This window comes from Pestalotiopsis fici, assembly GCF_000516985.1.
Source record: "Pestalotiopsis fici W106-1 unplaced genomic scaffold PFICI_Scf_12, whole genome shotgun sequence".
Lineage (NCBI taxonomy): Eukaryota > Fungi > Ascomycota > Sordariomycetes > Amphisphaeriales > Sporocadaceae > Pestalotiopsis > Pestalotiopsis fici.
In genome coordinates this window covers 679886-704480 of record NW_006917102.1, presented here as the reverse complement: position 1 = coordinate 704480, position 24595 = coordinate 679886, and the positions used below count along the sequence as shown (strand labels likewise).

Here is a 24595-nt window from a genome sequence, read left to right as displayed (position 1 = left end):
TGAACCTTTGTCTTGTATACAAATGACCCCGCATGGAGGGGCTTACTGGCCTGCTCTTGGGAGGGAGGCAGGGAGAGAGTGGGAAAAGAAGATCAGTCATTTTTCTACTACTACTATTTCACTTTTCCCCCACGATCCACTAATGCAAGCCAAGCCTCCCTCTCTCCGCAAGCTCAGGGTCTAGGTCTCGTTATGCTCATTGGGTCTTTGATGGTGGGATGTCTCAAGAAACAAATTGCGAGCCACAAGCACGCGTCAGAGTCCAAGGAGAGGCCTCAAGCAAAATCTCCAGAATACGTATGTTCGTTTACAGATCAAGTACAAAATTGGAAGATGCTGTGAAATATTATGCTTTAAGAAATGTCAGAAGAGCAAATGCGCTTGCTCAATTTATTACAGTTTGCCAGAAGCCGTGGAAGCTATCCCGGCTCAGTGGGCTGACGATTCACGTGGCGCCTATTCTTGTTATTTGTGACTTAGAAGTTGTCCTTGCCGGCAAATCGCTCATTCTGGACAACCTCGACCCAGTAGCCATCAGGATCCAACAGAAATGCAACATTCTTCATGCGGCCGTCAGTCAGTCTCTTCTTCCAGTCGGCGTTGAGTGACTCGAATCGTTGGCACGCCGCGTCAATGTTGTCCACCGTGACACCTATACAACAAGATTGGTTAGTGATTCAAAAGGGAAATGGACTAAATAATCCTCAAAGATACAAAGAACAACAACAGCAACTTACAAATGTGACCGAATCCCTGCGGCTGGTCATTGCCATTGTGGTACTTGAAGCTCTCGTCCTTTTCCGTGCCATAGTTCCAGGTCAACTCCAAGAGGCCTTCCCGCTCGGCCGTGAAGCCGTCGGCGGGTATGCCCTTGTCGCCGGGGTAGCCCAAAAAGTAGAGGTTGAAGCCGGCTGCCTCTTGCTCCACCGTCCGGAAGAGCGACATGCCCAGCGTCTCCTGGTAAAACTTGAGACTCTTTTCTGCGTCCTTGACGCGGATCATGGTGTGGTTCTGTGCAATAAAGGGGTCAGTACCAGCTCAGTCATCAAGTGTCGATACCTTGGTCGCTTCTCTTCCCGGTGAGATTCCAAGTACAAGCGAGGATTCCTTACCATGCGATACTTGGACACATCTGTCTGGCTAGGGTCCTTGGGCTCATTGGGGTCGTCGGCGCCCTTGGTGCCCGCCTTGAGGCTGATAATCTCGACCCAGTAGCCATCGGGATCGAGAGCAAAAGCAATGTGCTTCATGCGCCCGTCGGTCAGCTTCTTTTGGAACTTGTAGCCAGCCTGCTCGAGGCGGTTGCACGCGGCCTGGATATTGTCGACGCTAATGCACACGTGGCCAAAGCCGCGGTGCGGCTCCTTGTTGCCATTGTTGATGGTGTAGGTCTCGTCGTCTTCGGTGCCATAGTTGTGCGTCAGCTCAATCAATCCCTCGCGGTCAAACACCGAGTTGCCGTGCGACGCTGCGCTCGGCGAGTCGTAGCCCAGAAAGTAGAGGTCGAACTTGGCTTCGGGGAACTGCAGCTGCTTGACCACGGACATGCCCAGGAACTCGTAGAACTTGACTACATCACAGCAAGACAGTCTTGATTAGCTAATCAAATCTTATAATGGCACCTTCTCTACTCGCGCGAGGACCTTGAGGGACGCTGGACCCTACGGAGTACCGCAGCTGCAAGGACCAAGGACATACCGGAAGCTTTGGGATCCTTCACCCGCAGCCTAAAAGACTATAAGCCAATGCAATCCGCCAACTAGTACAATTGGAGCATCTCGTACATTGAGTGGTTGAACTTGTAGTTCTTGGTATCTGTAGTTGTCGCCATGGTTGCAAGTCCTCGTGGTGCGTCTTTATGTTCAGTCAGTCCACCTGCTTCACTGGAGAGCAATTGAAAGCTCAACCTACTCAAGCTTTTGGGGGTTCTAGATAACAACTTTGCTTGAAGTTGTATTCGCTGCAGAGCTCTTAAAGCTGACATAAAGAATCTAGAAAGTGATTGCTGCTATACCACTGGGAAAAATAAAACTCGTTCCGAATGAATCTTTGCCCAGCTCAATGAAATAAACCGAACGAAACAATCTGCTACGAGCAATGACGTTTGAACCCACCAGCAGAAGCCCAGCAGAAGCTACCCCGCAAAATAATGAAGTAGTTGAATATACCCGGTAGATAGAATTAAGGTGGGCCTCAGACCTCGCCTATTTCGGAGGTATTCCGTGAGCACGTATTTCGAGTTTTATCATTCAATTATCACGAGGAACCATATAGTACAACAGTATTCAATAATTCAAATATCAAGTTTTATGGCTTAGGCATTTTTATTGATTTTATCTTAGGAAAGACAGCCATTTTCTGAAATTTCAAGCCCTTGCTTGTATTGCTGGCTTCATCTCCTGTTTTGCCAGACCCATTTTTACCCTATTCTTACATATAATGAAACAATGCGGACTTGGTCCTGTAGTGTTCCCCTCAGGGAAGTGATAGGAGTTTGTGCTTCTCTTTCTCAGAGCCACTCCTACAACGGTGTGTGCATAATGAAGACGAATCTTCGATTTGTGAAAGTGCCCTCGATTCAGAGGCAGGAGATACGGGTATTCTACCCCCCAGGGATTTCCTCTTTCTATTGACTTTATTTAAAAGCCCAGGGAGTTCTCGTCGAGAGCTCCGCTTGGTGTCACGAAGAAAGCCACAGCAATAATAATGTAAAGAGCCATCAACTGCGCAATAATCAGTATCATCCTATCGTGAGGTTTTCCGGGTATAATGCTTACCATGGCACCTTCGAGGTAGTTTGACTTGCCGTCTTGGACTGTGTAAGTAACAACGAGCACCGACAGGGCAAATGCTACCGTCTCGAAAGTCTCGAAGTGCAGATTCATCGGTCGGTCCATCATCCAGCCCAGAATGACCAGGAATGGAGTGACGAAAAGCGAAATCTGGATGCTGGAACCAATGGCAACACCCATGGCCTATTCACGAATTAGTCATTCCGTCTATTTCCAATTGTTTACGGGATCATCACGTACCAAATCCATCTTATTTTTGATAGCAACAACAACAGCCGTAACGTGCTCGGCGGCGTTTCCGACAATTGGGATCAGAATCAGACCAATAAAGTTTCTGCTCAATCCTGCGCGATCGACAAGCGCATCGATACTGTCGACGAGGTAATCGGCGCAAACGGAAACCAGGATTGTGGTGACAATCAAGACTCCTCCAGCGGCCCACGGGTTCATGTGTGCTTCTTCGTTCTCCTCTTCGTGGGCGGGTTCAGCAACTGGTCCGGGGAGTTGGTCGGCATCGGCCGTGGCGGCTTCGGCGCCGAAAAGGTTGTGATGGGTGCGCAGCTGGAACCAGAGGTACAGGATGTATAGAAGCAGTAGGAGCACGGCAGTTCCGCGAGACAGGCCGAGGATCGTCGAGTTTCGGAGCTCCTCGTCTGGCAAGGTCTGTTTGAGGACAATGGACAACTAACGGTTGATCAGTATTCGCTCAGTATCTGTAGACGTCTCACAGGTTCCTTACCGCGCCAGGGATAATCATAGACGCCGCAGCGAGTGTCAACAATGAGCAGGTCGTTTGAGCAGTAATGGACGCAAATGTCTGCTCTTGGCCGTTTCCTTCGCTGTCTCGCATATTGGCAATGCCACCAAAAACAAAGCACATGCCCATGACCAACAAACAGTTGGACAAGATGGAACCAATCATGGAGGATTTGACAACTTCGTACTGGCCATCGCGAAGTGCAATGATGCTAACCTATACATGCACACGGTAAGCATCGAGCCGGATCTCGAACCGGCGGCACAGAAAGTTTCACTTACAATCAACTCGACCGCATTTCCGAAAGTCGCATTGAGCAGACCTCCCAGAGCCTCGCCCAGCTTGGCCGAGATTTCCTCAGTTGCAAAAGACAGTACAGAAGCCAACGGGATGATTGCCAAGAAGTTGATAATAAAGACGGTAACCGGGTCCCATTCGGCCACTCCTGCAACAATACCAATAGGGACAAACACCAGGAGAACGTTCACATAGTCTACCAGGAGAATTAGAGTGAATCAAAGTCAAGCCATTGGAAACCCGGGCTGTGCACTTACTGCTCAGCAACGTAGCCTTGGTAATGTGCCAGGTATTGGCCAGAACCTTGACGGCGACATTGGAGCTCTCCTGACCCGGCGTGTGGTGGGTGTCAAAGAAGAACTGCCAGGTCTCGCTGTGTCCGTGACCCTGGGTACCATTGGTGGCTCCGTTGCCTAGGAGAGGGCTGGTCTCGGAAGTTCCTCCATTTTGGTTGTGCTTGCTGCCTCCAACACTAAATGTGCGGCGCACCTGTTCGTGGAAACTCGGTCCTACTTCGTCGCGAGTCATCGCGTGTTGGTCAGCTACCATCCGTGCGCATTGGCAATGCCAGATTCTTGGTGTTTTCTAGGTCGTCGTCGGTCCCAGCAAGTTCTCGTTTATGGGCGACCGTCCATGGGGAGACGTATGGAAGATTATGCGAGAAGAACAGGTTGGGTCCTTTGGCTGGTCGAGATCTCGGGGTAGATAAAAAGCCGTATGTACAGCAAAGAAGCAATGATTGGATGGGGATTGGGTGTAGGTGCGTCAGGCTGAGTAATAAAAGGTACACTGCACCTCACCCAGGATACCCAATGCGGTCGATACAGTACACACTGTCGTAGATAGGAAGTGGCTGGGTGTTTTCCGGCGTGTGGTTTGGGATGAGGAACAAAGACAAAGATGGCCGATGGGGTATGTGTTTCTTGGAGAAGAGGAATTGGACGGATTGGGGTGTTTGAAAGGAAGGAGGAGAAGGAAGGGCATTTAGGTACTCACACACCATGGTCACGACAGACTGACTCTAAATGATCGCGACGCAGAGAGATGAATTACTTCCGGACGATGCGGACAGATGAGTGGCTGAAGCACTCTGGGACGGGGAAATACCAAGACTTTTCCAAGACACGCTGCGGACGAGTTTAGCTGCAAGTTGAGCAGGCGATGAGAAATGGGCAGGCAATGGAAGAAAAGATAGGCGCAGGTAGGTAAGGATAAGGTAGATTAGACAGAACGTTGGGATCTACCGAGAACCCCTACCACAATCATGGCAGTACGTAGGTACAGGACTCTGTACACACACACACTCACGTTTCCGGGAAATGGAGCAGCCAAAGCAGCCCAATACCTAATAGTAGAATGTGTGTGGGGAAAATACCTACGTCGATTGGGAAATGTCAATTGGATGATGTGACGAGACGACACATCAATTGGGCGGCGGTACGTAGTGTGTGTGGAAGCAATAGAGTTTTCGTCTTCCCTGCTGGCTGTGAAATCCGAGGCGGCCGTGGTTGAATGATGATGGGCAGTGTTCTCTTTTGGTCGCAGTGCCAATATCGTTCGGTCTGCTTGGCAGAGGGCTTCTGTTGTTTAATCACTAACTCCTCAACGTCATGTGCAATAGATCTAGAGAAGATGGAAGAGAGAGAGAAAAGCTTCTACCCACACGACTCGACTCGGGTGAGTTCAGGTAATTACTACTGTATCCCAAACCTTCGTCTCGTCCCCAAACACGATGAGATCAAGAACAGCGGACCGACAACGACGTCAGCTAGCTCTAGCACCTCGCTATTCGCTGTGACGTTCTCAAATTAGTCTCCCCAGTGGCTCGCCCCAAGAGGCTCCCCTGCAGCTCGTTTTAGCTCCGGATCTCCACCAAAAGCTCGCTCCGGCGTTAAGGAGCCAGCAAGGGAACTGGGTCCGCTAGCAAGCGACAGCTCGGTGATAGGGTGTTTGAGATCCCTGGGACAACCACCTGCAGTTTGGAACCCCACTGGTTTCGGCCAGTCTATGACAGCAGAACCTTCTTCTTCACGCTTTGGGTACAGCCCCCAAACCAGCTCAGCGTCCGTTTCCACCTTTGACCAGCTACCAAATGTCTACCCTAGATGTCATTCCAAATCATAACTCTCTAGACATTCCACAATTGATACCTCAATGGTGATATTATAACAACAATCAATGGTTCGAAATGCTGTTCATTTCTGATAGAATGCTTCAACGTCTGCCAAGTGTGGCTAAGCAAAGATGCAACCAAAAGTTTCAGATTATTTTGGGAGGCCTCCCAATGCCCAGGTGTTTTTGTTCAACTTCAATGTGATGAGGGAGGGGCGCCAATCCTCTCTGCAGCTTGCCAACCACGGCTTGCAGCTACGTACTAGTGAAAGCACAGGGGTATTCAATGTGCTGTCGCTATCGATAAAGCTCCCTGGTCTTACATAGCACAGGGTCCAAAGGAATGAGCACGCGTGTCTTGGCGGAGCTGTCGGTAAATCAAATGTGCTGGCTCAGCGTTCGCCCGACTACTATTGTGTTTCAGTGGTCGAGCGAGTCGCGTTACACGGCGTCGTCGCGGCCCCGAGCCAGTCTCTCTACCAGGAAAAAGAAGAAGAGTCCTTGGCGCAACGGTCGCTTTCCACATGAGTGCGACACACCAAGACCCGTTGGCCAATCTTACACGATTCCGAACTCTATAATATTGCTTTGCCCGACTTGTTTGACGAATTATTAAACAAGCCAAAGAGGTTTGGGTCCGGCTAGTTGCTGACTATTGCTGTTTGCACTGCCTCAACATGATTGAATAGTCGATGCAAACCAAGAAACTATATCTTGTCCATGCAATATCCATGTGAACAATTGACATTCCCCACGTGAATTGATGACATTTTATATACGCCACAGACCAAGATCTTGGCACTTGGTTTTCCATCATGACATGTCACTGCTCATACCAGGAAGGCATGTGCAACTCGAGGCTGATACACAGTAGATACTGCTGTGGCCACTCGGATACACAATTCGAATCCACATATTATAGTGGCGCACGCAAATCGATTTGCCAAGCTTTTTAAGCAGATCCAGCCTTGATGTCGATCATCAGCAAGCCTGCCTAGGTACGCACGCAGCTTGCATCGACCAGCAAGGTTATTACAGTCATAGACGGTATAGCCATCTTGTGGATCCGAGACAGCAGGGCTTGAGACGTCAGCTGACTTCAGCTTATTCATGGATGCCTATTCTTCTCTCTGGCCATCAAATTGTTACTATAATCATACAGAACTGGATCAAGTAACTCCATGAGAATAAATTTTCCAATCATGTTCCCTCATGGTTCGTTCTCGTATGAGTAGATGAGTGTAGAGATCATAAATATAGCTTGCCTCATAGCAGTCTGGCTTGGTTCAAAGAACATGGCTGGGCAACAGTGAGCTTCAGATTTTGAGATATGTATATATTTCGTATATCAGTCGCATTTGCATCAAGATAGACTGATACTAGGATCAATGCTCCCGAAACAAGAGCTACGCATTGAGAAATAATTCCTTCTCACTACATTGGTGATCCCCTTTTCACCTTCTATCGGTGTGTGACATACTTGTTCATCGTTGAACTGGCCGTCAACGATAATATGACCTAACTAGCACTGAAGCGTAGTTCCTGGACCTTTTCGCCGGTCATCCTTTAGGCGAAGATAATACACGTATATCTACTGCACTTTTCCTCTCGAGTCAACCGGCCAGATTTCCTCAATGACTCCCTTTCGATGCGCATAGTAAAAGTCATGCAGATTGATGGTTGGATCGATATGGCTGGGGATCATCTCCACAACGTCGCCAACCTCGAGCGCCGGGGTGCCATCATTCTCCCAAGTCAGCGAGCCGTGCTCATCGCCCAGGACGCCATATACGTAGCGCGCGTCTTTGCACTCGGCCAATCCGCTGTCCGTGGTCAGCGACTTGAGGCCGGTATCAATGGTGACGGCCCGTGGGCCTTGGCGGCTGAGCACCGTGGACAAGATGGTCAAGCTGTTGGAGTAAAAGGGACCGACTGCGTTGCGGTAGTCAGTGTCCATGAAGATAAAGGATCCGGGCTGGACCTCGTTGACACCCGGTACCGTGACGCAGAACTCGGCCGTTCCTGTCCCGCCCGTCGTGACCACGCCCATGTCGAAGCCGTCCTGCCGCAGCGCCTCGGCCGTGCTCGTCAGCGTACGCATCGATTCTAAACACTGCTGTTCGCGGTCGGCGCGGTCGTGCAAGTGCTGTAGATGGCCCTCGTAACCCTGAATACCAATGATTTTGAGGTGCTTCAATGTCCTGACATGCCGCGCCAGAGCCAAGGCAGGCTCACCCGCTGCCACGCCTGTCCGATGCAGGCCAACGTCTAGATCTATCAAAACATTGATCGGCTGCTCGATGCCCGAAGTTGCAAGCGCTTCATTGATGGCGCTGGCGCCGAGTGCGCTGTCCACCACAATGCGGATCTGGCGATGTTTGCGGTACAGCTCAACAAGTCTCTTGACTTTGGCGGCACCAATGATCTCGCAGGTGATGAGCAAGTCATCAAAGCCGGCTTCTGCAATGACCTCGGCCTCGCTCAACTTTGCCACGCAGCCGCCTTTGCACCCAGCAGCGGCAAGCTTCTTGGCCAGAATGGCGCTCTTGGTGGTCTTGAGGTGAGGTCGTATCGAGACACCAGTCGGTAGCAGTTTGTCTGTGAGCTTTTTTATGTTGGCCTCCATGAGGTCGAGATCGACGACCATGGAGGGCGTGTCCAGACTCTGGACGCTGTCACCAACTTTAGGGGCATACATCTTGAAGGCGTAGCAAAAGGGAGGGGTCTGTCCTGAGCGAGTCAATGATTACCAAGTCTTGGGACAGGTTGCTTTGACAAGAGATGTCTAACGGTTGTCAAAGTCTAGACAGTCTAGTAACGTAGTGTGCCTAGTCAACTCAAGCTTGTAAGGACAAGTGACCAGGGAAAGAAGTCATTGGTTGTTCTTCACTTTTCAATACTTCAGGTGCCGACTTCCATTTTCACATAACAAGCTGCCGAAACCAAAGTTCCTATATGGGCGGGATTTGATTGGTGTATTGTCACATCTGTTTGTAATAGGCAATTAGCACCCCGCATTAGATTAGATAGGAGCCAGGGACGAGGTCCGACTATAGATCGGCTCGACCTTGGGGAAGGTAAGATGTGGGGGCTTCGAGCTTGCAACGTTGATTTATTTATTAATACGAAGAAAACGGCCGCTACATGTCGAAAATGAACCGGTCAATCATAGAAATAACATGTATGTCGAATTGTACCTGGGATGTTAAAATTATAGAATCTTGGCCTATTTTGGTACAGCTTTGGGGCTGCAAACACTGAGAGCTGGACCCAAGTCGCGGAGGGGTAGCTCGACTTGGATGCTCTCTTCTCTATACTGTCCGAGGCTATCATGATAATTGCTCATCTACAATACTCCGGGGCACTTGATCTAGCCATTGATAATTTGTACCTCGTAGGAGTCAAAACTTCACGGCTTCACAGCGAATTTCGCAGATTTGATTGCGCCCTCCGCGATCGGGGTAGCAGGGCCGCTGATCTCCCACCTTAGTTTGCCTTGGCATCATCCTATCTGAACGGTTTATACTCCGAGCGCTGCAAGATCATCATTGCAGATGAACAAACATGCCTCCATCCACCAGCACTTGAGAACCAGTCATATAACCACTCAACTCCTCACTGGCGAGAAAAACTGCCGGGCCGGCCAGGTCCTCTGGTTTCCCTACGCGGCCCATTGGGATTCGGTGCTCTAAATACTTGCGTTTCGTGTCATTCCGCATATCGTCCTCGGCCAACTGTGTATGTATGGTGCCTGGCAGCAGAGCATTACACCTAATCTTGTTCTTGGCCAGCGCAATTGCCATGGACTGCATCATGGATAGAACCGCGGCCTTGGTTGGCGTATAGTGAACTTGCAAGCCCCCTCCGACCAGTGCACTAATGGACGAGACTCCGATGATGGAGCCGCCTCTCCCTTGTTGCACCAGTTGCCGTGCTGCTGCTTGGCAGGTGTAAAACGCCGCATTCACATTGACATTCATTGACTGATCAAAAAAGTCTTTCTCAATCCTACTCGCGGAAGACTTGTTAGTGGTGTCCTGATGAAGCGCCGAGAATAAACACTTGTTACACTTACTTCAAGAACTCACAAGCCTTGAAAATGCCGGCATTGGCCACAAATATGTCCAACCCACCCCATTTCTTGACAGCTTCAGCAACGAGATGTGTGCCAGTGGTGGGATCGGTAATGTCGCCAGGAATATCGATCAACCTGCCAGCCGGTACGTCTTTCGGCCCCTCGTGCTGGAGAGCTTCCGCCTCTTCATGTAGACGTTTTCTCAAAGACTCATCTCTGGAAAGGCCCAGATGATTTACGGCGACATTACATCCTTGACGCAAATACTCCAAGGTGATGGCTCGGCCTATTCCCGTTGTGCCACCAGTGACACAGGCTGTCTTGCCAGCTAGTATACGCCATGGAGGAGCCATTTGGTTCAGCGGGTGGTTGATTCAGTCCAGACTTGATAATGAAAACTCTTCATCAGCGAATGCCATGTCAGGGCAAAGAGGTATACTTGTATTTTGGTTGTTGGAGACGGTTATCGGCACCACGGGAATAAAGTGTAGTATAAGCAGAGCAATGATATTCCTGTGCGCCACTCAACCTCGAGCTACTCTGTACAGCTCTGAGAGCATTCGCGGGGTTGGATTGAGGGGCCCCAAGTCTCATGAGAAGTCTGGAAGCAGCACAAACTGCTGATCTGCATGAGGCCCTCGTCTCGAGGGGCCGAACTGACGCTAATGCGGTTGTTATCCACTTCTCTATATGAATCTTCTAAGTATGGTAGGTAGAACCGCCGGAAATAGAAATCGGTATATCATATCCTGCATGAGTAGGTATGTTATCAGCATACAAGAAATTGAGACTTTTGCTACCGAGGCAGAGTCTTCCGCAAATATTGATAGCAAAGAGGTTGGTATTTCTCCTTGCTTTGAATCTACAGATCCTCTCATTACAATCGATCACTGAGTCCAATTAGGTTAATATGTTTTAATCCTCATCCGGGGCGCATTCCAAGGGTTCTAGTCGCCATGGAGATGACGGAGATAATACAGAGTACATCACATACGGCGGACTGAATAGAATAACGTGATTACCTTTTTGTTTGAGCCATCAATTGGACAATCTCGGCTGGAGATATGGATGGGCCCCCAACTGGTGAACAGACGATACTTGTCATTGTGCTGGTCAGCTCAATACGAGGTCTCGTATAGAAGGTGGTTAAGTGCCTATAGTGTCGGATTCTCTTCTCAAAGCCTCGAATTATCCTTGACTAAAATTGAATAAACCAATCACAGTGACCTTTCCGCCATTGCCAGGTTTTACATGGCTCTCCATGTATCCATAAGGGTAGTTTCCCCATGCATCATCTTTCCCTTGACGCCGTGAACGATGGACCAAAGCCAATTGCTAGGATTCTCGCACCAGTGGTCAGAAGATATTGCGCCCGACATGTCTGAATTCGCCGTTCAAGTCGGGATATTGTGACTGAAGAGCCTCTGGTTACATAATGTAGCTTGGTCAGTTGGCACAAAGGCGGGCGTCTGACCGACAGGCCAGTCATAACAGCAGTTTGATGGATTCGATAACACGTTTGGATGTGAATCAAGGCCGGTCTGCTAGTGAGATCAGCCTGCTTATCCGAAGGATGTACGTAACTATTGACAGATAAAGGAACAGAGTCCGCGAGCATAACGTGGACATGAGAGCATCATATCTTTGTCTCAGTCAGAATCCATCATAATTCTTAGGCCGTAGAAGGCCGCGTTTGTCTCCAACTTGACTCTTGGGCCCTCTGTGGAATGGCTAGGCTTGTATATGGGGTATTGATTTCGGTATGAAGAGTGGAAGAATATCTTGTCTCTGGGTTTACTGCTACGCATAGCATTGTCAAGTTCTGGAGGCAGATGGCCAATGATCAAATCCTCTTTGACGTTGATGTAAGCGTTTTACAATCTGAACAGTTCCTTGCAGTATCACCGTAATTGTATGTGATAATGACCTCGAGAGAAGGTCATGTTGAGTTTCATTTATATAAGGATGTGATACTTGGGAAATTCCTAATGGGTGAATAGAAAGTACTGAGCAGAGTCTATATCTATGGGAGACCTATTTGAGCTCAACGCAAACATCAAAGGTCCAGGTACACAAATCATTTCGAGTTGTTGAGGAGGATGACTGTGGAAGCGCCTTGATGATGGGGCGAAGAAGTTACGCTCAAAGCTAATATTTAGAGTTTTTCTATTTCGGCGCTCTGAGAAGAGTCCATCTTCTTTTTGGTGGTTGATTCAATGTTGCCCATCGATATTGTCATGTACCTAAAAGCGCGGGTAAGATTGGGCTCGGCTCTGGCGGTACCTGTCCTTGTCTGGGGTTTTTCGTTGTTGTTCCTTTTTAGTGGTGTTCACCCACAGGTTCGGCACCTTGCAGGATCCCCTAATGTCAGATGTTTGGTCGACAGACAGGAGCAGGGGCTTCTTCGGGGGCTCTGCTCGAACCTAGTTCTCCCGCCCCAACCCACCCCCAAGCATTTTTGGCATGGAAGTTTAACGGGAAGCCAACCACAAAGAGGTGATCGGCCGCCCTAGAGCCGTTGGTGCATTCACTTTCCCACCTTCACCTGCATCGCACCCTTCCACTTCTCTACCTTGCCCATTCATTCATTGATTCACTCACTCAACTCACTTGCTAAACATCGCAACTTGATCTTGGAAGCCTTTTGCTAGGAGCTGCTCCCTAGATTGCGCGCTTTGCTTCACGTCGTGCTTCCTTTTCTTGTCAAATATCCTGACCAAATTTGCTCCTTTGTTGTGCGCTGCTGCTTGCCTCGTTGCACGGAACCATTGTCAGCATCATGGCCGCCGCCGCCGGGATCATAGATCCAACCAAGGTCGGCAAATACCCAGTCGTACTCAGCGATGCGCTACTGGGCAAAAAGTCCAGTGAAGTCTACACTGGCGTTAGATGTAAGTGATATCTGCGTCTTGCCCTTTGACGCCTTGATTGGAATGCAATATAACGGCCACTGACCTGAACTTGCGATAGATAACCACAGACCCGATCCGCCACCGGATTCTGCCAAATTGCGACAAAATGTCACCTTCAAGGGCAACTATGATCTACTATACGGAGACAAGGGCAACATTCATAAATACCGTGGCAATCGCACCAGCAACGAAAATCAATATGTCCTGATCTTTGACCCCAACAGAGAGGTCTTTGTGCTGCACAAGGTCGACTCGACATTCAACATGAACCTCATTCAGACCCCCGACAATAAGAACGCAGACAGCCTAAAGAAGCAACATCCCCATCTCCCCAACAGTAGTGCTGAGGCCTCAACTACTAAAGCCAAGGGCAAGACTGGTGCAGGTTCCAAGACAAAGCAACCAAAGACAGCGCCCCCCAAGCCGTCTAAACCGGCTGCCCCAGAGAAGCGCAAGAACGGCTCGGACGATGAGGAGGACAGCGATAACGACGATGTTCTAGAGATTGATTTCGGCGACACTGCGGCTCCTAACCGCGACTTCTCTCCCGCCTTCCCGCCCCGAAGGTTTAGCGAATTTGCCGCGCAGAATGAGGAGGAGGAAGACGATGCCGACGGCGAAGATGAGGACGAGGAAATGAGCGAGCAGGAACACTTCCCGCTCCCATCGCCAATTGTGCAGCAGACTACTGCGCCGGAAGTGGAGACTGTCCCGAACAACACGATATCGCTCACCTTTGATGATGATTCAGCCTCGGAAGAGGACGAGGAGCCAACGCCGGCACCAGCTCCTGTGCAGGAGCAGCAAGAACAAGATGACGATGACGATATGGAAGACGACTTGGAGGCTGCTCTTGAAGCTGAGTTGGCTGGAGCCGACTCGGAGAGCGATGTCAGTGAAGAAGACTAAATCATTGCAAATCAATGTTCCAGCAGGACGGCATTACAGGAGCAATGGCATATGAGCACAACATGGTGGGATACACCAAGATGATACCCCTTTCAGTTTCAGCTTTACCCTCTGAATTTATCGATTTTCATAAAGCAGCATCGTTTGGCTGGGTTCAATTTCGGGAGCCGTGCCTCTTGGGATACAAGGCACGCGCCAGCCTGGGTGAGGTGACGGGATGCCGCCCTTGCGCAGAAAAGACTAAATTTGTTTCATGCGTTATCGTTGAGGTTTTGATTTATTTGCTGTGCGGTCAGCAATGAGGCTTGTAGCGACAGCAAAAGTGCTCATTGTTTGGGTGTATACACACGTCCTTCACGTCTATCGTGGGAACCGGTGGGCTTGTTTATTACGCCCAGGAAAGCTAGCATTGCCAATCTGCTAGCTCAGGCAAACCTTTGGGTACTGGGAGGTCTTGGCGATACTGAGAAGTCACACTGGATAGAGACATCATTTCACACAATCTGACCTGTTTTGCAGAATATGTAGCAGTGTTACTTGGGTTGCTTAGCTAGGCCTTATGAATTCAATGTCTGACGATATGCTCGGCCACTCGACTGGTTCGGCGGAAGCTGAAGTATTGTTTGACTTCCATGACCGTGAAACCTAATACAAGATAAATGACCAAAGACATCACATGCATCACGAATGCAGCTGAAATGGACCTCATGCCTCCATAGTATAATTAGATCTACGTAAGCCACTCATCCGGGTATCGAAGTGGTAGTGACCCGGCCGACTCGGAAGTCAGTTCGGCGGGACTCGCCCGCCTAGCCGGGTTGCCTCTAAACCTTCTCTGGGATGGGAAAATGTAGGGGCCCCATCAGTGCATTTCGGCGCCCTGTGTCACGAAAATCGAAGCGGGGTGGGGGCTGACTGGGCTTGGCGTCACTGAAGATGGCGACCTCAGGGGGCTCCGCCCTCCACTAAAAACAGCGCTTTCAGGCTAGAACGTGCCTGTGTTCCGATCCACCAACGAAACAAACGTGCAGCAACTTTATGGGTTTCGCTGCCTGAGCTGAAATGGGGATCCGACTGCCTCGACTTTTGCATTCTCGTTCTCTTCACAACCAATACACCTAAACAGCCGTCGTACCGATTCCAAAATTTCCACGATTTACGCTCGAGTAGGAAAGATTTAGAGCAAACCTCAGCAGCATTTGCAGTTTCTTTTCGAGACCAGACAAAACGTGCCTGGTTGAACCACAACTCGATTCATATCACCCCCATCACCATGGTCGGCATGGACAGACAAGAGATCATTGCGACGAACAAGTCGCTGCGCTTGATCAAGAATGTACGCTTTGTCTCTTTTTTGCGCAAACTATACAAATGATATGCCATCTAACATGTCACTCAGGAACTGGAGCATCTGCTCGAAAAGGGCATCGTAGACGATGCAACCTTTGATTCCATCATGCGCACACTCCCATCCGAGACGTCGCTCTCCAGCGCTGCCACACCAGCAGCAACTCGCCAGACCTCGGTCGCCAGCCCGGCCCCGAGCCATAACCCCATCTCGCCGCCGGTCAACTCCATGGCCAACCTGGCTATTGGCTCGAACCCGGGTACATCGCCCGCGCCTCCGGCCTACCACACCACCGGTCCGCCGTCGCTCCCAGCCCGGAACGGACCTCCGCCGCCCCCGCCCAGCAAGCCCATCATTGCGCACGCCAAGGCCCTGTACAAGTATACGGCGGCTGACGACCGGGACCTGAGCTTTGAGCGCGAGGACAAGATTGCCGTCTTTGAGTACATGAACGACGACTGGTGGATGGGCAAGAACCAGCGCACGGGCGGCGAGGGTATCTTCCCCAAGAACTATGTCGAGATCGACCAGGCCGCCGAAAAGGCCGGCTTCTACGCACCCGCCCAGCCCACGTATGCCCCTCAGCAGGCCGGTGGATACCCGGCGCCGCCGCAGGGTCAGAATCCCTACAACTCTAGCGTGCCGCCCATGGCGGTCGCCGAGGGCAGCGGCGAGCAGCAGAACGCCCAGGGTGGCAAGGGAAGCGAGATGGGCAAGAAGTTTGGAAAGAAGCTCGGAAACGCTGCCATTTTTGGTGCTGGTGCCACATTGGGTGGAAACCTGGTCAACAGTATCTTCTAAGCAAAAAATGCTTACGAGGGTTCTTGTGCTTCTTCTGGTCATGAGGTTTTGAAAGGCTATTTGGGTGGCCACATGCGAACGTCGTATGAGGTCTCACCGGGGGGCTACCCGCGCGATGGGGAATTGCATGTTTTAATATCACGGTCAAAGGCATTTCTTGGGTTTCCTTTTCTAGTTCCGGTACGGGTCAAATTGTACATAGTTAATTGCATTGTTCCTCTTTGCTGAATCTGGATTTGTATGTCTGGATGTGACTGCCCTGATATACTATTCAAGGGATACTATCATGGTCTTCGATCTAAATACCAGGATAAATAAGATGTTGAGAAGCATTCTTAAAGCATTGCTAGCACAGAGGTGCGACAGCGTAAGGTGTTGTGATGCATATGCTTGAACAATTTTGCGTGTGTCGCTCCTGGTTTTACTAAACGGTCTCCCCATTTGCTCAAGCATTTGAGTTGGGAATGGAAAAGTTTGGTCCTGTGACTGTGACTGTGACCATGTTCAGTTACAGGAAATAGGCATAGAAAACCATACCTATTCGACAGAGATGTGCAAAGGCTAGTAGTTGTCGTTTATGTAGTCAAGCTGGGCATCCAACTTTGATTTGAGGCGGCTGATATCCAATAATACCGCCATTAGATGCGATACAGTCATGAACGACAATAGGTCCCAAGGGTTTGTTTCTAGAGTAGTCGCTTGATTGAGTACAAACAACCACCACCTTTTGTTTTTGCCAAAGTATTTGCAGTGGAAGAGGCTTTATTATGTCCTAATGGTGTCGATGAGATCGGGATGTTCTTTAGCTCTGATAATGATCGTTGTGTTCATTACTAATACAGCTCGATATAACATTTTGCTAAAGAAAGAAGAAAAAGAATTCTTTGAAGTAATTAGAGTTATTTTGCTATCTACCTAAAAAAAAAAGAAAAAAGAAAAAAAAGAAGAGAGAGAGAGGAAGAAAAAGGAGAAGGAAAGCGTAAAAAGTAATACATTTTGGAAATCTAATTCTCTCAATGCGGTGGCTTTATATTTACATTCTATATTCTGCATCGACAAGCTATTAAGTAATTGCTGCCACTCGGAACTTGGTCCGAACCACTTATCGTTACCATGTCATTGGGAATGATGTGGATATCAACATTTCGCGGTATCGTGTGATGATGTACAGCACGGCAAACCGAGGTTCGTGATACTCGTAATCATACGTTACTTGCTGAAACCCGGGTAAATTGTCAACTAATGAGCTCTTGGCACATCTGCGATTGGTCTGGACAAAGTACCCTTTCATAGACAAGCAGTGTACCGCAGTCTGGAACACGTCTTATCTGCACTCCAACCAAAACTGAATATCCCACCATTGAAAAGCACACGCAAGCTCAACATGGAGTCCTGGTCCGTGGCTAAACCACAAGCGGAAGTCTGATAAGGTATACTCCCCGCAATTCGGCATGGAGGGGGGAGACCAGACCGACCGTATCCGAAAGATAGGCAATACCAACCCGAGCAAGGCACAGCTATGTCTTGTGCTACTGACTGACTGTGCTATTGTAACATTGTTCAGTTGTCTATCTCGAGAGCCGGGACGATGCGACGGGCTGGGGGGGTGGTTGTTGGGGTCGGGGTCGGGCCGGGGGGGTAGGCGATCGTGTTAATTAATATGCTCGAATATGCCGACCAAGAACGCCGCAGTACTTGGCGGTTCTTGTCGTCGCTTGTCTTGTCGTTTCTATAGTTGCCGTCTTGACCATCATGAGAAACCCCTTCAAGTCGACATCGGCTGCGCCGCCGGCGGCCGAAATCACACAAACGATATCTGAAGACGATCGCAACGACAAAAAGGCGACCAAGGTTGCGCAAGATGTAGACGTATCAGCCGCCGCCGAGGATCTCAACAAGATTGCCCACGCCCATCAGTTTGACCCCAATCTCCCCCGGGAGAAGCTCGAGGCCCTCCAAAAGGCCCTTGACCATGGCGATGCCGACGAGATACTCGAGGCCGACGCGCTCTTTACCGACGACTCGCCGTACGCAGAGGTCCGCGCCGCCGTGCGCAACACGGACGGCGGCGAGGTTGCCAATACGGTCCGGGCGTGGGTCCTGGGCATGATCTTTGTCACCATCGGCAGCGGCATCAACATGTTTCTGTCCATGCGGAGCCCGGCCATCAGTTTCCCGTCTGTCGTGGTGCAGCTGCTGGTATACCCAATCGGTTGTCTCTGGGCAAAAGTCATGCCCACCCGCGTCTTTAACACGTTTGGCGCGCAGTGGACGCTCAACACGGGGCCCTTTACCATCAAGGAGCACGTTGTCATTACCCTGATGGCCAATGTTTCCATCGGGTATGCCTATAGCACCGACGCCCTGCTCGCACTGCAGGGAAAGCCGTTTTACAACATTAATCTCGGATGGGGCTTTGCCATCTTGTTCACGCTCAGCTCCCAGCTCATTGGTATCTCGTTTGCCGGCATGTTTAGACGGTTCTTGATTTGGCCGTCCGCCATGATGTGGCCGAGTATCTTTTCCAACACGGCGCTCTTTTATGCGCTCCACGACAAGAGCAAGCATGACAAGTCGGAGGCCAATGGCTGGCAGATCAGCAGATATCGGTACTTCTTCTATGTGCTGTGCGGCATGTTCATATACTACTGGATTCCCGGAGTGTTATGGCAAGGACTATCAGTATTTGCCTTTGTTACGTGGTGAGTACACGGCGCAACTGATTGTGAAGAAAATAGCTTTGGATACTGATATTCATACATAGGATTCGTCCGAATAATGTTGTGCTTAACCAGCTATTTGGCGGTTTCACTGGATTGAGTTTGATTCCCATTACGTTTGATGTAAGAGATTGGTAGACGATAAAGTGCCATCTTGGGAAAGAGGTCGAAGCTGACGTTTATCCTATAGTGGACATATGTGAACGCCTATCTTGGCGATCCGCTACTAGCTCCAGTCCATACTCACATCAACACTCTGATTGGACTCTTCGTCTTTGTGATTCTTACCAGTATCGGCATGACATATACTGGAGCCGTCTACGCCGACTACCTCCCCATGGTGACTTCGTCGACGTTTGACAACACCCAAAGCTCGTACAATGTCAGCAGGATTCTCAACAGCGATCACACATTCAACCTGGAGAAATATACCAGCTACTCTCCGCTGTTCCTCGCGCCTACTTTTGCGCTCAACTATGGACTTTCCTTTGCCGCCCTGACGGCTGTCCTCGTTCACACTGCTTTGTTCCACGGCAAGGAGATTTGGTACAGATTCAAGGCAGCTCGCAATCAGGAGCCAGATGTGCACCTGGAAATGATGAAGAAGTGTAAGTGTGTCTTTGGGGCGGTCCCGGCTTACCTAATCTCACAAGACATTGTATATGCCAACGACAATGTGAAAACAACAATTACTAACCTCATTTGCGCAGACCCAGAAGCGCCTGACTACTGGTATTTAATCTTATTCGTCATTACTACTGCCATGGGCTTGGCTTGTTGTCTGGCATACGACTCCCAGCTGCCCTGGTGGACCTATTTTGTCTCGATCATTCTGGCTTTGGTATTTGTCATTCCCACTTGCTCGGTCCTGGCCATTTCGAATATTGCATTGGCACTCAATGTCCTATCGCCCTTTTTGGCAGGGTTCATGATTCCAGGACGTCCCATAGGGGTAATGTATGTGATCCTCTCCTTGGTTGTCTCACGAGCAAATGTTTCCCGATATGATGCTTCAGAGAATGATTCCAGCCTCACTTATCCGTATGAAAAGGCAGGTGCTAACACATGTTATTGTAGGATGTTTAAAGGTACGCGGTTTAACCAAGTTGTGGCCAAAAGCTTTTTCTTTTCTTTCTTTTGTCTTTTTTCTTTGGGTGATTCAGAAGAAAGAACGAAAGAGAGAGAGAGAAAGGAGAAGAAAAGGTCTCGAAATCATTTGCTAACTTTTCTTATAGTTTACTCTACTATTGTCCTTGGACAGGCTCAGACGTACAGCTCTGATCTTAAAATGGCACACTACGTAAGTTTACATATTTGATTATAGCATGCCTTTAAGACGCTGACATGATTTGTATAGATGAAAATTCCGCCCAAGACCACTTTTTGGTGTCAGGTAATAGCAAGTATCTGGGCAGTCTTTGTGCAGATTGCTACCATGAACTGGACCCTGGGCAATATTCCTGATTGTTGCACAACGTGAGTTCTCCGTGGGAAATATTCATAAATGGCAACCAATGATTTATGTTGGAGTATCATGACTAACACAATATACCCCTCTCAGTACCCAGCCATCCAAGTTCAGCTGCCCCAACGGCAAGACCTTCTTTTCCTCGTCCATAGTCTGGGGCGTAATCGGACCTCATCGCATGTTCGGTCCGGGTTCCATCTACGCGCAGTTCAACTGGTTCTGGCTGATTGGTGCCTGTCTGCCGGTGATTCTGTGGTTTGCCATGCGAAAGCTGCGCCTCGGCTTTGTCCGCCACCTCAACGCGCCGATTATGCTGGGAGCCATGGGCTGGCTGCCCCCGGCCACGCCGCTCAGCTTCTCGACCTGGGCCCTCTTTGGCATCCTCTTCAACCACGTCCTCAAGAACCGATACCGGGGCTGGTGGCACAATTACAACTTTGTCACGGCGGCGGGCCTGGACGCTGGTCTCATCATCAGCACCATTGTCATCTTCTTTGCCATTACGCTACCTGGTGTCGATATTCCGCAATGGTGGGGTAACGTTGATGTCTTCAACACTCTTGTAAGTACTGAATTCACGATGACGTATGCTTTATGCCAGTGCGGTACTAATAAGTGTTGCTACGTAGGATGCTGGGTACAATGCTTGGCTCAAGACAGTACCCGATGGAGAAACATTTGGTCCCACGTCTTGGTAGAGTGACGATATCATGAAAAGGTTTGCAAGGATACTAGATACCGTGGCCAAAGTCAGAACACAGTTGCCAGGATAGCTTATCCCCGTTGCGCCTATCGGATGAGATGCCTCTTGGTATTAACTGTCTCTGAACAGAAACGACGACATCTTTGTCCAAGCGAGTTCAGAAGTATCCCAACTAGTATATGAATGCAGCCTGCGCTCGCAAAATAAACCATTTTACCGTAACCCGATCGAACGGGTTTGTACTCATGTTCTGCATTCGTAGTGATCAACAGTCAGCCTTCGTCTAAACCCTTGTCTCAGGTGTTTGTAATCCCAGCCCAGTGGCCACTAGAGGTTAGTGATTATGGTAATGACGATCCTGCGCGCAGCCGGCATTTAGGGCCTGCAGATCACAAGATTTTCTACTTGAATGCTTGAATGTGACTAATCCGCAGAGTTGCAGATCACGCGTGGGTTTTTTCTGGAAAACCTGGGGAAGTTCCACGAGTCTGTTGCTAATCAGCAGCAGAAAGTAGCAGGCACTTGGATGCGCCTTTATGTGCCTTTATGCTTGTCCAGTGAACAGTAGTCACCTCAATCGAGGAACCAAAAGTATGCCTGTCAAGTGACTGGCTCAGGTCCGGTGCGTATCCGCAGGGTAATACTTTCGTCTATACCCCGGTATTTGATTTCATGATTGACGCCACAAAAAGGCTTATACGCCAACATCCAGGGCCCTGGATACAACTCGGTGAGCTCGGTAAGCCAAAACCGGCAATATGAGGTCAGATCAGCCTGTCTCTAATTACTTGCAGCAGTACAAGTGCTGTTCTGAGAACGAATGCGAGGAGTCTCTGCCTACTGAAAAGTGCGGCTCTAATTGGATCGTTCACGCGAACAGCCCAAGCATGCAAGGCACTGGTATAAACTGCCGTGCCCAGATATATCAAATATTGACTGACGCGGGAGCGTTATCCTTGGCGCCAGCCTCGTACAAGAGAGCCAATGAAATCTGAATCCCCGTCTCGGATCCCTCGCCATTCCGCTGACGGTGATGATTATTGCGGCGTAGGGCTACCCGCGCTGACGGTGCAAAAAAGCTTCAGCTCGTGCCACTCTATCTGCTGGCGACTAAGGTTTCCCTACGAAAATTAGCTCCCCAAACAGTATTGTAAGCTGAGACACTCCATCACGCGAAAAGCGCCACCGTTTGTCTGTCCATTGCGTCTAGGGCCGAACTGGAATTCATCCTAGAAGCCTCTCATGATGCCTAGCTCAAGGCCGGAAACTGGGGATAGTGCCCGACACTCCCGTTTTGAGGACTCGGGGAGTTCTATAAGAACGCCAAGAGTTCGCTGGTCAAAATGTCAGTCCCATTATCAAGGTTCGATTAGTCCACACTTACTTGACCACCCCGCACTTCCAAGACTTCAATTCATTCTCAACTTGAGCTATATTCCTTCTCCTAGTCAATATGAAGACCTTTATCATTGCTGCTGCCTGCTTCTTGGGCTATTCCGCTGCCCAGGGAAGCATTGAGAAAGATGCCGAGTGGACAGTGAGCGGCCTTAGCGCCTCCTCGCTCCCGGGACCACAAGGATCTCTTACTACCCAGTAAGTTGATATGAGATCTTTTTATTTCCTGTTGTCTGTGATATATATATATATATAACGGCCGTCGAATCCACAATCACCGGCGGCCGCCAAATATAAACAGAGTGTGATCTTGGCCTTGGCGCAGTTACTAACAAGGAGACAGCTACTCCTTTACCGTCACAACCTCTACCCAGTCTGCTCAGTGCGACGCCACTTCCAACCAGACTGGTGCACCTCTCGGATCCCTTCCCGAGACGGCATGTGATCCAGACACCTTCTCCTTCTCCTGGACGCCCAAAGGAGACGCAGGCTCTGACGGTGCGACCCTGGAGATCTGGGACAGCGTCACTGAGCAGTTTGCTACTCACGATATCCCGGCTGATGAGATCCACCAGCAGCCCGAATTCGTTCTGGGCAGCCACCCTTATGTCTACAATGGGCCCAGCGATTTCATTGTCGAGACACAGTTGGACTAGGTGGAAGGACTGGATATAAGCAGAAGGTCTTTATTTCTGCCAAGCCTAGATCTATATACGAAGTGATGATAAACAAAGGCAGAAATTTCTTTGTATACTTCTGTTATTCTCCAATATTTCTTTCGAAAATTTTACTCTCAATTTACATTATCTCAAATTTGTTTCTAATGCTGCAAATTAATATTGATATCGCATTATTGACGAGTTAGCACAGAGTGAAACTAGGTACATTTATACCTAGATACCGGCGTGAGCTTCTTTAAGGCTGTCGAGTGAATGGGCCGTTTCATCCACTAGTCAGAAGTTTGAAACATCGGATCACAGGAAGAGACAAGGTAACATGGCTTATTTTTGAAATCTAAAGGATAACAGCAAACGATACCTGATAAATCACCACTAAAGAAGTGACGAGTAGGAATTCGAATAAATCAGCTTGGGCGTATCTGCGAATCATGGATTATAACTAGCCGAGCGCATCTCCGTAGCCCAACCGGGAACCTGACCTGCCTGGATGCGGAATGGATACTCGCCAAAAACGATAAGCGGGTATATAATATAGCAGCAATCAACGTGAGAACACCATTCATCTCTCGACTTTCTATATCACATGCTGAGCCAACATGTCATGTGGAATCGACTCTCTGATGGAAAATCCACTGCAAGTTCTTGTCCATTAATAAAATGCCAGTTCTTCTTTTTGATCCGCTCGCCAAAAAAGAAGTCTTGGCGCATGATTTTACTATGTACGCTTATTTGACAGCTCTCTGGCTTATACCCCTGTTCCTGACTAGATCTGCCACCGTTGCTGAGACTAAAGCCTGTCATATTAGAGCACGAACCAATGGGGGTGAGGACTGGTTTGGGTTCATTACTTTGCGACGAGGAGCTCTGGTCCTATCATTTTTTGTTTTTGGTTGCCAACACCATGGTTCTTGTTCTTTTTCTCCTATTTCCACCCATCGCTACTACCACGTTGCACTCGGAGGCAAGGAGAATTGATAAGTTGATGCACGAATGGAAGATATCAATGCAACCCTTTAGCTGCCGTCCCTCTTTTCTTTTTTGTCTTTTTTTCTTTGCTCCGTGTTGTACTATTGTACTTGTGTATGATGGTGAGCGGAGTCGTCGATCATACCGGAAAGGCATGAGCGTTGAGTGTTTGGGGCTTATTCATTCTCTGCCTGTCAGCAGACTGGACTCGCCGCCTGTACGCGTATGCCGACTTCGTATTCACATGGCATACATCATCGCTGAAGAGCAGGCCTATTTCACAAACAGTCAAGTCGTAAACAGAAACGTCCCAAAGAAGGCGACCGTCCCGTCCATGACACGAAGTCAAACAACGTCCCCCCCTAGTCAAGCGAAGAAGCCCAAATGTTTTATGATCCAATACTATGAATAGCCTCGGCCAAGGAGAAAAAGGAAACACGCCAGATGTTCCTCGCGGGATTCCATCAACCTTCTACGGCTTCTGCGGCTCTAGCCGAATATGCTCCTCTCCTCTCCTCTCCCTCCTTGCTCCCTTTCCTCCTTGTGAACAGACAGTGGCCGCCTCTTTCATACGGATGCAACCCACTCCCCCCCATTACCCATGTTGCCATGCCATGTTTGCTGCAAAGCAAGACCCCGGCTTTCCCTTCTTTCTTTTAC

The 24595-nt window shown here is 49.4% G+C and overlaps 8 protein-coding genes across 8 annotated transcripts; 4 read left to right on the top strand and 4 right to left on the bottom strand.

Moving 5' to 3' along the window:
• Positions 1-476: 476 nt before the first annotated feature.
• Positions 477-1831, bottom strand: PFICI_13973 (uncharacterized protein; the record flags this gene model as incomplete). The annotated part of the gene is made up of 5 exons (XM_007842554.1): positions 477-652; positions 738-1011; positions 1113-1570; positions 1699-1727; positions 1785-1831. The coding sequence occupies 5 exons, from the start codon at positions 1829-1831 to the stop codon at positions 477-479; spliced, it is 984 nt and encodes a 327-aa protein (XP_007840745.1).
• Positions 1832-2639: 808 nt separating this feature from the next.
• Positions 2640-4374, bottom strand: PFICI_13972 (Vacuolar calcium ion transporter; the record flags this gene model as incomplete). Its single annotated transcript, XM_007842553.1, has 6 exons — positions 2640-2723; positions 2778-2975; positions 3033-3476; positions 3532-3765; positions 3831-4042; positions 4104-4374. The coding sequence occupies 6 exons, from the start codon at positions 4372-4374 to the stop codon at positions 2640-2642; spliced, it is 1443 nt and encodes a 480-aa protein (XP_007840744.1).
• A 3175-nt stretch (positions 4375-7549) lies between these two features.
• Positions 7550-8656, bottom strand: PFICI_13971 (uncharacterized protein; the record flags this gene model as incomplete). Its single annotated transcript, XM_007842552.1, has 1 exon — positions 7550-8656. One exon carries the CDS (start codon positions 8654-8656, stop codon positions 7550-7552), a length of 1107 nt encoding a protein of 368 aa, XP_007840743.1.
• Positions 8657-9503: 847 nt separating this feature from the next.
• Positions 9504-10386, bottom strand: PFICI_13970 (uncharacterized protein; the record flags this gene model as incomplete). The annotated part of the gene is made up of 2 exons (XM_007842551.1): positions 9504-9966; positions 10034-10386. 2 exons carry the CDS (start codon positions 10384-10386, stop codon positions 9504-9506), a joined length of 816 nt encoding a protein of 271 aa, XP_007840742.1.
• Positions 10387-12812: 2426 nt separating this feature from the next.
• On the top strand, positions 12813-13854 carry PFICI_13969 (uncharacterized protein; the record flags this gene model as incomplete). Its single annotated transcript, XM_007842550.1, has 2 exons — positions 12813-12924; positions 13004-13854. 2 exons carry the CDS (start codon positions 12813-12815, stop codon positions 13852-13854), a joined length of 963 nt encoding a protein of 320 aa, XP_007840741.1.
• A 1273-nt stretch (positions 13855-15127) lies between these two features.
• On the top strand, positions 15128-16003 carry PFICI_13968 (uncharacterized protein; the record flags this gene model as incomplete). Its single annotated transcript, XM_007842549.1, has 2 exons — positions 15128-15190; positions 15254-16003. The coding sequence occupies 2 exons, from the start codon at positions 15128-15130 to the stop codon at positions 16001-16003; spliced, it is 813 nt and encodes a 270-aa protein (XP_007840740.1).
• Positions 16004-17755: 1752 nt separating this feature from the next.
• On the top strand, positions 17756-20889 carry PFICI_13967 (uncharacterized protein; the record flags this gene model as incomplete). The annotated part of the gene is made up of 9 exons (XM_007842548.1): positions 17756-18705; positions 18768-18846; positions 18914-19331; positions 19434-19680; positions 19801-19811; positions 19959-20023; positions 20081-20199; positions 20285-20753; positions 20821-20889. The coding sequence occupies 9 exons, from the start codon at positions 17756-17758 to the stop codon at positions 20887-20889; spliced, it is 2427 nt and encodes an 808-aa protein (XP_007840739.1).
• A 1458-nt stretch (positions 20890-22347) lies between these two features.
• PFICI_13966 (uncharacterized protein) lies at positions 22348-22945 on the top strand (the record flags this gene model as incomplete). Its single annotated transcript, XM_007842547.1, has 2 exons — positions 22348-22487; positions 22633-22945. The coding sequence occupies 2 exons, from the start codon at positions 22348-22350 to the stop codon at positions 22943-22945; spliced, it is 453 nt and encodes a 150-aa protein (XP_007840738.1).
• Positions 22946-24595: the final 1650 nt, after the last annotated feature.